Source organism: Cervus elaphus, chromosome 18 (genome assembly GCF_910594005.1).
Source record: "Cervus elaphus chromosome 18, mCerEla1.1, whole genome shotgun sequence".
NCBI lineage: Eukaryota > Metazoa > Chordata > Mammalia > Artiodactyla > Cervidae > Cervus > Cervus elaphus.
Window position 1 is genome coordinate 42113705 of NC_057832.1, and position 15310 is coordinate 42129014.

A 15310-nucleotide genomic window follows, 5' to 3' on the forward strand; every position below is an offset into this window, starting at 1 on the left:
ATCCATGTCATGTTTACCCGACACTCCCCATCCCCATCCATGTCATGTTTATATGACACTCCCCATCCCCATCCATGTCATGTTTATATGACACTCCCCATCCCCATCCATGTCATGTTTACCCGACACTCCCCATCCCCATCCATGTCATGTTTACCTGACACTCCCCATCCCCATCCATGTCATGTTTATATGACACTCCCCATCCCCATCCATGTCGTGTTTATATGACACTCCCCATCCCCATCCATGTCATGTTTACCCGACACTCCCCATCCCCATCCATGTCATGTTTATATGACACTCCCCATCCCCATCCATGTCATGTTTACCCGACACTCCCCATCCCCATCCATGTCATGTTTATATGACACTCCCCATCCCCATCCATGTCATGTTTATATGACACTCCCCATCCCCATCCATGTCATGTTTATATGACACTCCCCATCCCCATCCATGTCATGTTTATATGACACTCCCCATCCCCATCCATGTCATGTTTACCCAACACTCCCCATCCCCATCCATGTCGTGTTTATATGACACTCCCCATCCCCATCCATGTCATGTTGACCCAACACTCCCCATCCCCATCCATGTCATGTTTACCCGACACTCCCCATCCCCATCCATGTCATGTTTACCCAACACTCCCCATCCCCATCCATGTCGTGTTAATATGACACTCCCCATCCCCATCCATGTCATGTTTACCTGACACTCCCCATCCCCATCCATGTCATGTCTATATGACACTCCCCATCCCCATCCATGTCATGTTTACCCGACACTCCCCATCCCCATCTATGTCATGTTGACCCAATCACCTGCCTGACTCCCTGTGAGCAGTCTGACTAAAAAGTACACGTCTTGGGGGCCTTTCCCTCCACATCAGGGCATGGGGCCCACAGAAGCAGGCGTGACCCTCCCCCGTCATTTCTCTCCCAGCCTTCATCCCTCCGCCTTCTTGCAGCTCTCCCCCAAGCCTCAAGCCTCTCTCTGTGGAGTCAGGCCAGGCCAGGGGGCTGGACCCATTCAGAAAAAAGGCTCTGAGCAGGGTGAGTTATTGGGGTGTCCGTGGTACGGTGTCGTCTCTCACCATTGCACGTTCGTGGGCCCCACGCTTCACTTGCAGGACTGATACTGAAGCCTGCCCTGGGCTGGTGTCCCTTTGATGCCCTCTGAATTCCTCCTAGAAAGTTAGAGAAGTGGAGCCTCTTACCTTCTCTTAAGCCACTGAGGTCCTATATTTTAAGTGCATCTAGACTGTCTGGAGAAGGAAATGGCAACCCAGTCCAGTGTTCTTGCCTGAAGAATCCCAGGGACAGGGGAGCCTGGTGGGCTGTCTGTGGGATCGCACAGAGTTGGACATGACTGAAGTGACTTAGCAGCAGCAGCAGACTGTATGGAGAAGGTAATGGCAACCCACTCCAGTATTCTTGCCCAGAAAAATCCCATGGATAAAGGAGCCTTGCGGGCTACAGTCTACAGGGTCGCAAGACTCAGACACGACAACACATATACACTAGACCTGTCTTATCTAATGCCCCCCATTATCACAAGTTATGTTCTTTATTATAAGGAATTGCCCCCTGAAAACAAAGCTCAACTTCAGTCCGGCAGAGAAGGTCCTCTCCTCGTGGGGAAAGATGACAATGCCCTATGGCCCTAGCCCACTCCCTAGACGGCCTTTTCTTGAGGCTCTTCTCTGGATCACTGCCGTCACCACACATCACAGCCCCCCAGGAAGAAGCAGTGTCCCCTCTCTCCCCTCCTTTAACCTTCTAGCCCATCTGTGGATAATTGGCCCTTCCCAAGGCTGGAACATTCAATGTATAACTTTAGTCTCCTTCACTACTGATGAGGTCCGTTAGTCTGGGCATGGGCCAGCACCTCCGTGTCACCTGGGATCTTGTGAGAAATGCAGGTTTTCAGGCCCTACCCCAGACCTGCTGTACCAGAAACGTGGATCTGGGGTCTAGGAGTCTCTGTTCTAATACCGCAGGTGATAACTGATGCAGGTACAGTTAGAGAACCAGTGGGCTAGGGGTTAACAAAGGCAAATACTGAGAGGGATTATCATCCAGCTTATGAAATGTATCTTGCCGCCTCTCACTTTGTCTGCCACAGGGACCCATGTTTCTGGGCTCTGGGCTCTTTACACCTGTACACATCAGAATTCTTTTCCTCAGTGTCTACATGTGGAAGGAAAAGGCAAAACCCCTGAAGTCCTACTTTCTTCACCTTTGCAGTTCATGCTAGGAGTTACCTCATCCTGCAGCGGGGCTGGTCTAGTTTCCTTCTCTCAGGGTTTACAGTCCTGCGTTTACCTGCCTCAGTGGGATCTGTCACCCGCGTGGGACTCACTTCAGTGCATCGGCTCCCCGGGGGCTGCAGCTCTGGGGTGGGCCTGTTGCAACCGTCTGACCAAACCTCCCCCAAGCTCGCTCACAGCCTCTGCAGGTGGAGAGCTCTATGTTGAGTGCCACAGAATTAGGGTTGCTAGAAATAGCAAGCAAGAACAGGCAGCCCTGCATAGAACATGAGTTTGTTTTAATTGAAGTACAGTTGATTTACAATGTTGTGTTAAGTTCTGCCATACAGCAGAGTTATTCAGTTACCTGTATATGTACACATTCTTTTTTAATATTCTTTTTCCTTATGGTTTTCATAGGATGCTAAATTTAGTTCTCTGTGTCAAACAGTGGGACTTTATTGGGGATCCATCCTGTATATAGTAATTACTTCCGCTTCAACCCAGCCTCCCACTCCATCCTCCCCCACCTCTCTCCCCTTGGCTACTGCAAGTCTGCTCTCTGTGTCCGCAAGCCTGTTCTGCTTCACGGCTAAGTTCATTTGTGTCATGTTTTAGGTTGCACATGTAAGTGACAGCTTATGATATTTGTCTTTCTCTTTCTGACTGACTTCACTTAGTATGATAATCTCTAGTTGTATCCATGTTGCTGCAAGTGGTATTATTTCATTCTTTTTTATGGCTGAGTGATATTCCATTGTATGTATGTACCACACCTTTGTTAACTATTCATCTGTCAGTGAATATTTAGATTGGGTCCATGTCTTGCTATTGTGAATAGTGCTACTGTGAACATAGGGGTGCGCGTATCTCTTTGAGTTAGAGTTTTGTCTGGATGTATGCCCAGGAGTGGGATTACTAGATCACATGCTAATTCTATTTTTAGTTTTCTGAGGAATTTCCATACTGTTTTCCATAGTGGCTGCACCAGCTTACATTCTCACCAACAGAGTAGGAGGTAGGATGTGATTTAAAATCAAACTCTGGATGTCAGAATCAGAGCCCACAGTTTACAAAATTTCAGCCTGCCAAGGATCTGAGAATAGAAAAAGATAATGTTGTTTTCTAGGTTATATATTGCATTTCTGCTCTCACTTATTTACCCTATTTAATTCTAGTCCTTATCATCATATTTAATACTTAATTATCTACTGTGGGAAACAATATGTGAAAAATCTCAGGAGAATTTTAAAAACAAAAGTAAATCAGGAAATTTCAGCTTTTCAAGTTAGATAGCAAAATAGAATTTCTTAGCATCCATTAAAATTGTTGAAGCTTTGGAAATAGTCTTATAAAAACAGACAGCAAAAGGTTAGCATTCTAAGAATCTTCCCTTCCTCACTTTTTGAAATAATGCAGAGGGCATCACCTACTGGTTATAAATAAAATGAGCTTCAATTATATTATTATGCATAGCCTGTTAAAATCAAATTTCCTTCCTCTGACCAGTCTTTGTCCCACATATAATGAAACCAAAAGGCTTGAAGAGCCTGACATTGCAACAGTAGTCTTCCTCAGGTTAATTTGTCCACACTAACACATAATTTTTAAGACACAAGTGTCTATTTTCAAGAAGAGAAATAAATCCTGCCATTTAGAGCTGTTTTTGCTGTTAAACTCATCAACCCATTCTTAGCTTCTGAACCTCAACGTTTTCGTGTATATGGAAATGGTTACCCTATTTTCTATAAGCAGACTCTTTCTCACAGCTTTATTAGTTCTACTTTTCATAATAACAAAACCCTGTTTACAGAAATACAACACCAGAGTAGGGGACAAAGGAACTCAGCTCTCTGGTGGCCAGAAACAGCGCATTGCCATAGCTCGCGCCCTTGTCAGACAGCCTCACATCTTGCTTCTGGATGAAGCTACCTCGGCTCTGGACACAGAAAGTGAAAAGGTGAGAATTTAAATTGGACTCATTCACACTTGAAGCATCTGTCCTTAGATGGTTTAAATTTGTGCTACTGTCTTCTATAGTAGAGAAGAAAATACAGGCTGATAACAAATTTTGTTACTTTCAGTGGAATTTAAATACTTTTTGTAGCTGTCATTCAAGAGAACTAAGATGAAATGAGGCAGATTAGTTTTATAGCATGTGTGCTCCAAAAAATAGCCCTGGATCATTTTGTATTGATCCAAGAAGCTGCATTCAGGAGGCATGGTCCCATCTCTCCTGACAGCATCTCCTCAACAACTATATAAAAAAGTGGAAGCACAGAAAAATGTTTAAACCTGGCTGTTCCTTAAGGTAAATACTAGCTATTGTTTTTAGTTTGAGAAAAAGTTGAGTATTCAGGTATCTGAATGATGAACTCATTCTGAGATTTTTTTTAAAAAAATCTTTTATTGAAATATAGTTATTTTATAATGTTGTACTGAGAATTATTTCAAAGAATCTGTGTTTGGCCCATGCCTAGGCTTCCTGACTTAACTGTATTGCTAGACCAGAAGGATGCTGCGTGGCTAAGCCCACCACTGAATGCTTTTAAATGATCACAGGGGCTGTATTTATAGTCACAACTTGGAGATAGCCCCTACCCGAGAAGTAACACAACTAGGATTTGGTATCTTCCAGTATAACAGATCCCTTGCTTTGTAAAATATGTATTATATTCCACTGACACTGTTAAAGGAACACTTATCATTGGATACATTAACGGTGAGGCTTGTTATGAAGGAGAAATTCAAGGGGGAGGATTATCCTGACCAGAGGTAATTTGTGTGGTCATTGAACAGGTTGTCCAAGAAGCCCTGGACAAAGCCCGAGAAGGCCGCACCTGCATCGTGATCGCTCACCGCCTGTCCACCATCCAGAACGCAGACATGATCGTGGTGTTTGAGAACGGCAGAATCAAGGAGCACGGCACGCACCAGCAGCTGCTGGCGCAGAAAGGCATCTATTTCACCATGGTCAGCGTCCAGGCCGGAACGAAGCGCTAGTGAGCTGTGACCGTGTAAGCTGTTAAATGGTGTCTTATAGTATTTGTGTTTAAATGTGGCATTTAGTCAAAATTAAAAAGCAAACACTTACCAGAGAAACTATGTAGAGTTACTTATTCAACATTTCCTGCCGCAATGGAAGATCCACCCCACTCTGTTCTGGGTCTTCAGAGACTTTATAATTGAAAGAACAGAAAGAAGCATCATCGATGGGCGTAAAACAATGGGTTCGATGGCATTAGAAAGGTTATAGAATCATTCAAAGTAGATTTTGTTAATAAAGTGTATAAATTTTTGTTTATATTTTCTTATTCGGACTGTAACTGACTACCCTGCTAAAAGATTATAGAAGTAGCAAAAAGTACTGAATGTTTGCATATAGTGCCTATAATAAAAGTAAACTTTTATATGACTGGAGTCATCTTGTCTGAAGTGCCTGTAAATCTGTCATCTCTCACTTGGACTACTGAAGATCATTTCTTCACTTAAGAAAAAGGGATTCTTTAAAAACTCCCGTTAATTTTGTAAGAATGGTTAAACTGTGTATTAATTCCTGTTGTACATGTCTTTTCACATTGGGTTCTACAAAGCCATATGGCTTTGTTCTTCTTGAACTTGATCCTGCTGATTCTTGTATTTACACATTATGCTGACTCTCAGACTAGTCACATAGATCAGAACAGGATTGTAGGGGCTGAAATGGGGCAGAGGATGGACAGCTGTGAAGCATATACTGTTATGTATGTTGACTGTTGCATTGTTCTTATAAAGGGCTTTTACAGAATTTTCATCTTTTTGTACTTTTGAAAAATATTTGTATGTATTTATTTGGCTGCTCTGGGTCTCAGTTGCAGCATGTGGGATTTCTGTTCGTGGCATTCACACTCTTACTTACGGCATGTGGGATCCAGTTCCCAGACCAGGGATCAAACCCAGGCCCCTTTGTCTTGGGAGCACGGACTCTTAGCCACTGGACCACCAAGAAGTTCCTTTTTGCACTTTTAACAATAAAACTCTTCCTTTGTTTTGATATTGAATCACTCTTCCCAGTAAACTGATCTCTTCCAAATTGATCCTTCTGGTGGCAGATGATTAAAATGTGCCATAAGTTTAAATACAATCAGAAAATGGTGCTCTGACTATGAAAAGACAAGCCAAAAAGCACTATAAACATGACTGAAAGGCACAAGCTGGGAGCAATATTTGCCATATTTATTATGAACAATTGGTATCCTGAAAACACGAAGAATTTTAAAAGGACCAAAAATGCCATCACCTCCAAGGAAAAATGGGAAGAGAACATGGTCCAGAAATTCCCAAGGAAGAAATGCAGGAGAAAGAAAGTGCATGGTCTCAAAGCAATGCAGATTAAAACGACAAACCCTTGAATAGTGACGTCAGCCTTGTGGCAGAATAAGACGTCCTTTGTTTTGCCCTCAGCGAGAGTAGTTTGGCATTGAACCACGAACAGAAGCACCGTCTGGGAGCTGTGGCCTCCGGCACCCTGTGCCAAGGGGACCTGAGAGGAGTCTTGCTTCCCCACAAGGCGACTAAGAGGGATACAGCTTGGGCTCTGGCTGGACCCTGAAATAGCCCGTGAACTGGCTCGAGCAGCCCGCACCCCCCTCCCCAGCCTTGGTCCAGTAGCCCCTGGAAAACCCTGTCTAAAACAGTCACCCACAGACCAGAGAGCCTTTGAGAAGTCCGGGCTTCCAGAAGAGAAGTTTCAGCCCACCTTTGGGGCCCAAAACTGTGAGTCTGGATGCGCTGAGAGAGCGCAAGGTGCAGCTTCCCTTGACTTGCACCACCCCGCCCCCAGGGGACACAGCCCAGGGCCAGAGAGATCTCATCCTGCACTTTCTCTCGGGGCAAGTGAGAGCTTGTGGGTGACACGTGGCTTCCCAGTCCACGCGGGAGGCTGCCACAGAAGCTCATTTCTCTCTCCCCACATCCAGAGTCGTGAAACGTGGACTGCATGACCGGGAGGCAGGAAGAGGTGGAGATGGCAGGTAGCCCCCTCAGAGGGCATCGAAGGCACACGGGTCCAGCTGACCGCACTCAAGAGGCTTGTCCTCAGGCTGCAGGGATGCCTCTCCTGCGTGCTCAGCATATGCCGCGCTGTGCTTAGTCGCTCAGTCGTGTCCGACTCGTTGCAACCCCATGGGCTGTAGCCTGCCAGGCTCTTATGTTCATGGGATTCTCCCGGGAAGAATTCTGGAGTGGGTTGCCATTTCCTCCTGCGATCAAACCCAGGTCTCCTGCATTGCAGGTGGGTTCTTTACCCTCTGAGCCGTAAGTGCTCAGGATACCTCGCCCACAAATAGCCCCTGACCCTGTGGCCGGCCCCCTGCGTGCTCCCGACAGCAGTGGCAAGAGCAGGGTCTAGCTGGCTGATGACTGGAGAGCACACACAGACGGCTGAGCCAAATCTACCGGCTAGGGAGAAACCGCAAACTTGAGCTTTAGTGCCGCCTTTGGCGAAACAGGAGGAAGACAGCCAGTACAGGGTCGGCTGCCCTGCTGATCAAGAGAAGGCAGATAAGCCTAAGGGTTCTGCCACAAGAGGGAGCAAGAAATGTGGATGAAGTATGAAACAGATCGCCAGCCCAGGTTGGATGCATGAGACAAGTGCCCAGGGCTGGTGCACTGGGAAGACCCAGAGGGATCGGGTGGAAAGGGAGGCAGGAGGGGGGATCGGGATGGGGAACCCATGTAAATCCATGGCTGATTCATGTCAATGTATGGCAAAAACCACTACAATATTGTAAAGTAATTAGCCTCCAACTAATAAAAATAAATGGAAAAAAAAAAAAAAGAAATGTGGATGAGGTGTAATCAGAGGAAGTCAGAAAGCCTCAGAATCACTGGCAGGGCTGATGGAAGATACTTCTCTCCTGAACCAGGTAATAAAGACAGGAGAAGGTGAATATTACTTCAGATGGGAAGACTGCAATGCAAACTTCAAGGGACATGAAAAATCAAGGAAACATTATACCACCAAAGGGTGACAATGTTGACGAAACTTTAGCTAGAAGTAAAAACAGGAACCAAATAAATTGGAAATGAAAGAGGAGAAATTACAGCTGATACCACAGAAATAGAAAGCTTCATAAGAGATTACCATCAACAGTTACACACTTAACAAGTTGAATAACTTTAGGATAAACTGATAAATTCTTAGAAACATACGCTATATCAAGACTGAATCGTAAATCAAAAATCTGAATAGACAAATAATGAGTAAGGAGATTAAGTCAGTAAACCAAAACCTCCCAACAAAGAAAGGTTCAGAACCAGATGGCTTCATTGGTGAATTCTACCAAACATTTAAAGAATAACACCAATCTTTCTCAAACTCTTTCAAAAAATGGAGGAGGAGGGAACACTTCCAAAGTCATTTTATGAGGCCAGCATTGTCCTGATTAAAAAGTCAAAAACATTACAAGAAAACTACAGATGAATATGTGTGATCAATATAGGTGCAAAAATTCTTGACAAAATACTTGCAAACTGAATTTAACAGCACATTATAGGGATCATACAGCATGATCAAGGAGGTTTATCCATAGAATACAAGGATAGTTCAACATAGGCAAATCAATAGTAATAAATTAATTCTATTAAATAAGATTAATAAAATGGAAAATAAAAATCAAATCTCAAGAGATGTAGAAAAGAATTTGAGAAAATACAACATCCTTTCATAATAAAAAATTTTCAACAAATTGTTTATAGAGGAAATATGTTGTTCAGTCACTAAGTTGTGTCTGCATCTGCAACCCCATGGACTGTAGCCTGCCAGGCTCCTCTGTCCATGGGATTTTCCAGGCAAGAATCCTGGAATGAGTTGCCATTTCCTCCTCTAGGGCACATTCCTGAGCCATGGGTTGAACCTGCATCTCCCATGTCTCCTGCATTCCAGGCGGATTCTTTACTACTGCGCCACCAGGGAAGCCATAGGGGGAGTATACCTTAACAGAATAAAGGCCGTATGTCGTAAGCCTACAGCTAACATCGTACTCATTGGTGAAAGATTGAAAGCTTTTTCTCTAAGATCAGGAAAGAGAAAAGAGTCGCCGCCCTCGACTCCTAGTCAACATAGTACTGGGCATTCTAGCCAGAGTAATCTGGCAAGAAAAGAAATAAAAGGCATCCACATCAGAAAGGAAGAAGTTAGATTGTCTTTGCAGATGATATAATCGTATACACATATAGAAAACCCTAAGGATTCTACCAGAAAATGTCTTTGTCTCCCTGGCTTCTTTCACGTAGCATAATGCCCTCCAGATTCATCTGTGTTGCCACAAATGGCAGGATTTCCTTCTTATGGCTGAACAATATTCCATTGTAAGTATTTACTGTGTTTTCTTTATCCAGTCGTCCTTTGATGGATACTTACGTTGTCTCTATATTCTGGCTGTGGTGAGCAATGTAACAATGAACATGCAGTGCTGATTTTGTTTCTTTCAGGTACACACCCCGAAGTGGAACTGCTGTATCACGTGGTAGTTCTAGTTTTAATTAAAAATGTTTCTTTGGCTGCGCTGGGTCTTCGTCGTGGCATGCAGGCTCTCTGTCGTGGTGCTTAGGCTTTCTCTAGTTGTGGTGCACCGGCTGAGTTGCCCCGAGGCATGTGGGATCTTTGTTCCCCGACCAGGATCGAAACCACGTCCCTTGCATTGGAAGGTGGAGTCTTAACCACTGGACCACCCGGAAGTCCCTGTCTTTTATATCTTTGAGAAACCTTCACACTGTTTTCCCTAATTTTAAGCCACCAAAGTTGTGTTAATTGGTTACAGTAGCATTGGGAAACTAATAGAAACCTCAGATCGGGGAAGCTAAACATGATGCTTTTATTTTATTTTACTTTTTAAAAAGAAGGGTAATGAGACTCTGAGTTGGGCTAGTGAGAAGAGAGAAGAACCAGTGGCTATGAGAAATATCCAGAGTCTAGACATGAATGGTGGAAGGAGGGGAAGAAACTGGCTAGGAAAACGCTATGACACGGATGGAGACAGTTTGTTCGTATGGCTTGAAGGTGACATCATAGTAGAAGGTTTTTTAAAGTGTGGCCTCTGGTTACTAACTAAACACAGATGGGTCCCACTGTGTGCTGTTTGCTTGAAATCAGCTGTTTTCTTTTCTTTTCTTTTTTTTAATTTATTTTATTTTATTTTTTTAAATTAAAAATTACTTTATTGCTAAAATATTAGCCATTTTCCAGTAATGCAGTATTGTCACAAACCTTCAATTTGTAAAAAACACAGTATATGCAAAACAGATATAATGAAGTGGAATAAAATAAGGAGTGCCTGTAATGCATAACTCAAGTTCTTTTCCCAGGAATTACTTCACATAGTCCTTTGCATAGTTATAAAAGACCTCATCTAAAGTCAAAAGCAAGAGCAGTCCAAAGTTCTACTTCACGAACCTGTCACAACCTCTTGAGGGTCCCTTGACCTGCAAGGAGATCAAACCAGCCAGTCTAAAGGATATCAACCCTGAGTATTCACTGGAGGGACTGATGCTGAAGCTGAAGCTCCAATAATTTAGCTACCTGATATAAAGTTGACTCACTGGAAAAGACCCTGATGCTAGGAAAGACTGAAGGCAAAAGGAGAAGGCAGAGGATTAGATGGTTAACTAGCTTCACCCATCAATGGATAAGAATTTGAGCTAACTCCAAGAGACAGTAGAGGACAGAGGAGCCTGGTGGGCTGCAGGTTTGATCCCAGGTCTAGGAAGACTTCACATAATATGGGGCAACCAAGGCTATGTGCCAAAACTACTGAGCCCACACATCTTAGAGCCCATGCTCCACAACAAGAGAAGCCACTGCAATGAGAAGCCCACACACCACATGTAGAGAAAGCCCATGTGCAGCAATGAAGACCCAGTGCCAACAAAAACTAATAAATAATTATTTTAAAAACATGACACAGGCATATTCAGATTTCCCCCAAATCATCTGCTCCTATTTCTTCAGTAATTTGCCAAACTCATAATTTATGCTATCTGGAGAAAAGGAAATGCAGAAACCAATGCTTGCAAACAGCAAACTAGAACCACCACCAAGAAAAATGTACACAATAGGTGGAGCAAAGACAAATGCTTTGGTGTATGTGTGCTTAGGAAACCAAAGTTAAAAGGAAACAACTATGTATCAAGAGCAACACTAAAGATTAAAAAAAAAACCTTTCAGGACATGATTGCTATCAATCATATAAATAATTGCTATCATTGTGTACACGTATTTTCTTTCTTTTTTTTTTTGGATGTGCTGGGTCTTCTTTACTGCACAGGCTGATCTCTACCTGCAGCAATCAGAGGCTATTCTCTAGTTGCAGTACAGGCTTCTCACGGCACCGGCCTCTCCCGCTGCAGAGCATGGGCTCTCGGGCAATCGGGCTCCAGCAGCTGAAGCAGGTGGGCTCAGTAGCTGCAACACAGGGGCCTAGTTTCTCCAGAGCATGTGGGATCTCCCGGACCAGGGATTGAACCCGTTTCTCTTGCATTGGGGGTGAATTCTTTACCCCAGAGCCACCAGGGAAGCCCAATACATGTTTTTTAACTGGTTATTTCACATGATTTTTTTGCAGATGTACGAGATCCTCAATGATCTGTGTCAAAGATAACCCAACTTCAACTGCATGAAAACACCATGAACCTTCAACCACTGAACCACCTGCATTAATTTCTAGAGGCCCTGGTTGGAAACTCAGGCCAATTCTAAACTCTGACAGATCTCACATGCCTCCTGTTTCTCCCAGGCAGCTTCTCTCACATCACAGGGACCTGACACGGGGATATCTTCTCTCAAATGTCCGTAATTCACCGCAGCGTCCTACCAGCACTTCACCCACGAGCAGCCCCATGATGCAGATACGGTCATCACTGTTCAAGTCTGAAAGGGACCAATATCAAAGTCAAGCGTTTCCATTTTCTACCCAGAAGAGAATATATTGTATATAACACAGTCTTTAAATATATCTCGATTACAATAGGGTTTATGCTCAAATAGCTGGAACACAGGTACAGTATAATCAAGCTGAAGGTAGGTTAGAGATCTGCTGTAACAGCAAGAGAAATGCCAAGACAGAGGTCACGGGGGGTGAGGAGCAGGGGTCAGAATAACTGGGGAAGGCTTCACAGGGGGAGGAAGACCCTGGAAGACAAGAACTACGTGGACAGGGGACGAAAGCACCCCAGCGGCGGGCAGCAGCATGAACACGGGCCCGGAGGCAGGAGTGAGGATGGTGTGTGGCAAGGCCACGGCCACAGCAGGAGCAGAGTCCGGGCCCTGGAGACGCCCGGGAGCTGAGGGTGCAGAGGGGCCCTGGGGACGCAGCAGGGGCGGCCCGAGCGCCCTGATGGGCTTCTCCACACGGTGCCTTTTCTGATGCTGAAGAAAGCTGGGGTACCACTTGAAGGCTTTCTCTCCGGTGTGAACTCTCTGATGCTGAATGGAGGTGACCTTCTGGGTGAACGCCTTCCCACACTCCTTACACTTAGAGAGCTTCTCCCCAGTGTGGAGCCTCTGGTGCTGGGTCAAGGCAGTGCTGGAACTCAGACCTTTGCCACACTCCGTACATTTATAGGGCTTCTCCCCCGTGTGGATCCACTGGTGCTGGGTCAAGGCGGCTTTGGAACTCAGACCTTTGCCACACTCCTTACATTCATAGGGTCCTTGACCAATGTGATTTTTCTCATGTATGATACAATTCTGGCTGGACTTGAAAGCTTTGCCACACTCCTTGCACTTGAAGGGCTTTTCCCCAGTGTGGCTCCTCTGATGCCGAAGGAACTTTGAGTTGTATCGGAAGATCTTCCTACATTCTTTACATTTGTAGAACTTCATGCCGCCTCGAAGTATCAGATTGGGATTCAGATTGAAAGTCTGCCACACTGCCTTGCTTTCAAAATCCAAGTGATGAGACACGTTCGTGAGAAGCCCTCCCACGGGCCTGCCGTGGGCCTCTGTGCCCTCAGAGGCCTGCTGCTCTACTGCTGGCTCTTCTGTCTTGATGCCCCTCTCACCACCTGGACAGATGCCTCTCAAATCCTCTGCTTCCCAGGGATTGGGGTCCCATGGAGCTTCCCCTCTCTCCAGCTGGGAGATCAGATCAGGTCTGGGGAATGGAGACACCAGGGAAGCCACGTTTGCATAATTCTCCAGCATCACCTCCCTGTACAGGGCCCTCTGCGCAGAGTCCAGGCTGGCCCATTGGTTCTGGGTGAAGTACACAGCCACGTCCTCAAAGGTCACTGGCTCCTGAGGCCAAGTGGTTTGGAGCATGGCTGATGTCCCCTGGCTCTGTGCACTCTTCCCGGTTTGGAAAAGCAAGAACCTTACAAGCTGAGGCCAAGTGATTTGGAGCATGGCTGATGTCCCCTGGCTCTGTGCACTCTTCCCGGTTTGGAAAAGCAGGAACCTTACAAGCCTCTTCCCCTCCGAACCCCAAGAAGCACTCTCACAGCCCACACAGAAGCGAGCGCTGGCGCCCACTGCACTTCTAGGTAGCGCATTTCGGTGGTCCAGGCGGCGCGACCTGACGTCCAGCTGTTTTATTTTCTTGGTTCCATCCTAGGATTACCCAGCTCTGTCCAACTTTAAACAATGATGATGATTTTTTTGTTCACCAGAATGGACTTCTGAATTTAGGTCAAAATGTGTTTCTGTTTCCTGATGCACACAGCAGCCATTTGTTCCCAGGTCTCAGGTAGAAGAAGTGTTTTTGATTCCTTTTTCATACTCACATCTTCATTTCAGGTGCCTGTCTCTGGTTTATGAACCTTTTGAAGAAAGGACTGTGTCTTTGCATCACTTTGTTCTTTTATCTGGCAGTGTCCTTAGTATATACTCAGTACGGTTCAGTAAGTGTCTGCTCATCTGCTAAGTTTTTTAAAAATCTAGTATGTACCTTCCTATCTGTTAGTTTTATCAAAAATTAAGATCTGAAAAGTGATTTGTTCATATAAGATACATTAAGAGTACTCTTTTGTAAGGCCATATAGTTTTACATAAAAAATAAGGAGGGAAGCCCATTGTTACTATAAGACCAGTGACCCAGCTTTACCTACTCTACCAAATAAAGGGGGAAGCCTTTTAGGAGTTGTGTCCATAATTTTGTAAAAGAAAAATATCTGTATGAAGTGAGAGTAACCCCATAACAGTATGATACCAATATCACCGCCTGGGTTTGATTTTATATTCTCCAGGGGATCTTCCTGACCCAGGGATTGAACCTGGCTCTTCTGCATTGCGAGCAGATTCTTTGTTGTCTGAGCCACCAGGGAAGCCCTGTTATAGTTGTTACCTGCTGTCATTTAGGGAGGCTGGATGAGGGGTACACGGGACTCTACAACTTTTGCAATGTGCTGTGGGTCTATGATTATTTAACAACAAAAAGTTAAAGATAGACTCATGTGGTGAAACATAAAGATCTGCTGCTCTTCAAGTGCTAATTATGTGGGCTAAAATGAAAAATGAGTTACGCAAGAAGTGGTGTGAGTGGAGAAGACAGGCCCTGGGGATGCAGGGACAGCATTTCAGGTGGAGGAATCCCAGCGTCTACTCTAATTTCAGTAGCGCCTTTCAGCCTCTGCTTAAAAGCACTGGAAATACACACAGAAGGGTGCTGTGGTTGGAGCTGGCTGAGCGCGGCCGAGGGCGGCATGAAGGCAGGAGCACTGGCCTGCGTCCTCTGGGAGCCCTGCTGACAGAATGGAGCTTGGGAGTGATGTAAGCTGAGGATCAGATCTTGAACTATGACTGCCTTTCCCTCAGCACCTAGCCAGCCTGCCATAGGAAGCAGCCCGAGATACATAGGCAGGCCACGTGACTGGACTCAGCAGAGCCCACAGCCATTATCAAGTGGCAGCCACGTGAGGGGGCACCACAGACTTCAACCCACTCAAGCCTTTAGGTGACTAGCTCCAGCTAGCAGCTAACTGCATCCTCATGAGACGAGACCCAGCCGCCATGCCCAGTCAATCCACAGAACCTTGAGTCTTAAAAACCCAGTATTTTAAGCCAATTGATAACTAGAG

General features: G+C 45.2%; 2 protein-coding genes across 4 annotated transcripts in view; one reads left to right on the forward strand and one right to left on the reverse strand.

Annotated features, from left to right (window-relative positions):
- The window catches only part of LOC122673828 (ATP-dependent translocase ABCB1), a 101027-nt gene extending 95350 nt beyond the window's left edge, over positions 1–5677 (forward strand). For all 3 annotated transcript variants that reach the window (XM_043871718.1, XM_043871719.1, XM_043871720.1), the window contains 2 exons: positions 4071–4217; positions 5057–5677. In XM_043871718.1, coding sequence (XP_043727653.1) covers positions 4071–4217; positions 5057–5260 — 351 coding nt within the window. In that variant the 3' untranslated portion in view covers positions 5261–5677. The remainder of the gene's footprint in view (positions 1–4070; positions 4218–5056) is intronic.
- A 6685-nt stretch (positions 5678–12362) lies between these two features.
- LOC122673851 (zinc finger protein 621-like) lies at positions 12363–13556 on the reverse strand. Its single transcript, XM_043871781.1, has one exon. It carries the CDS (start codon positions 13554–13556, stop codon positions 12363–12365), a length of 1194 nt encoding a protein of 397 aa, XP_043727716.1.
- Positions 13557–15310: the final 1754 nt, after the last annotated feature.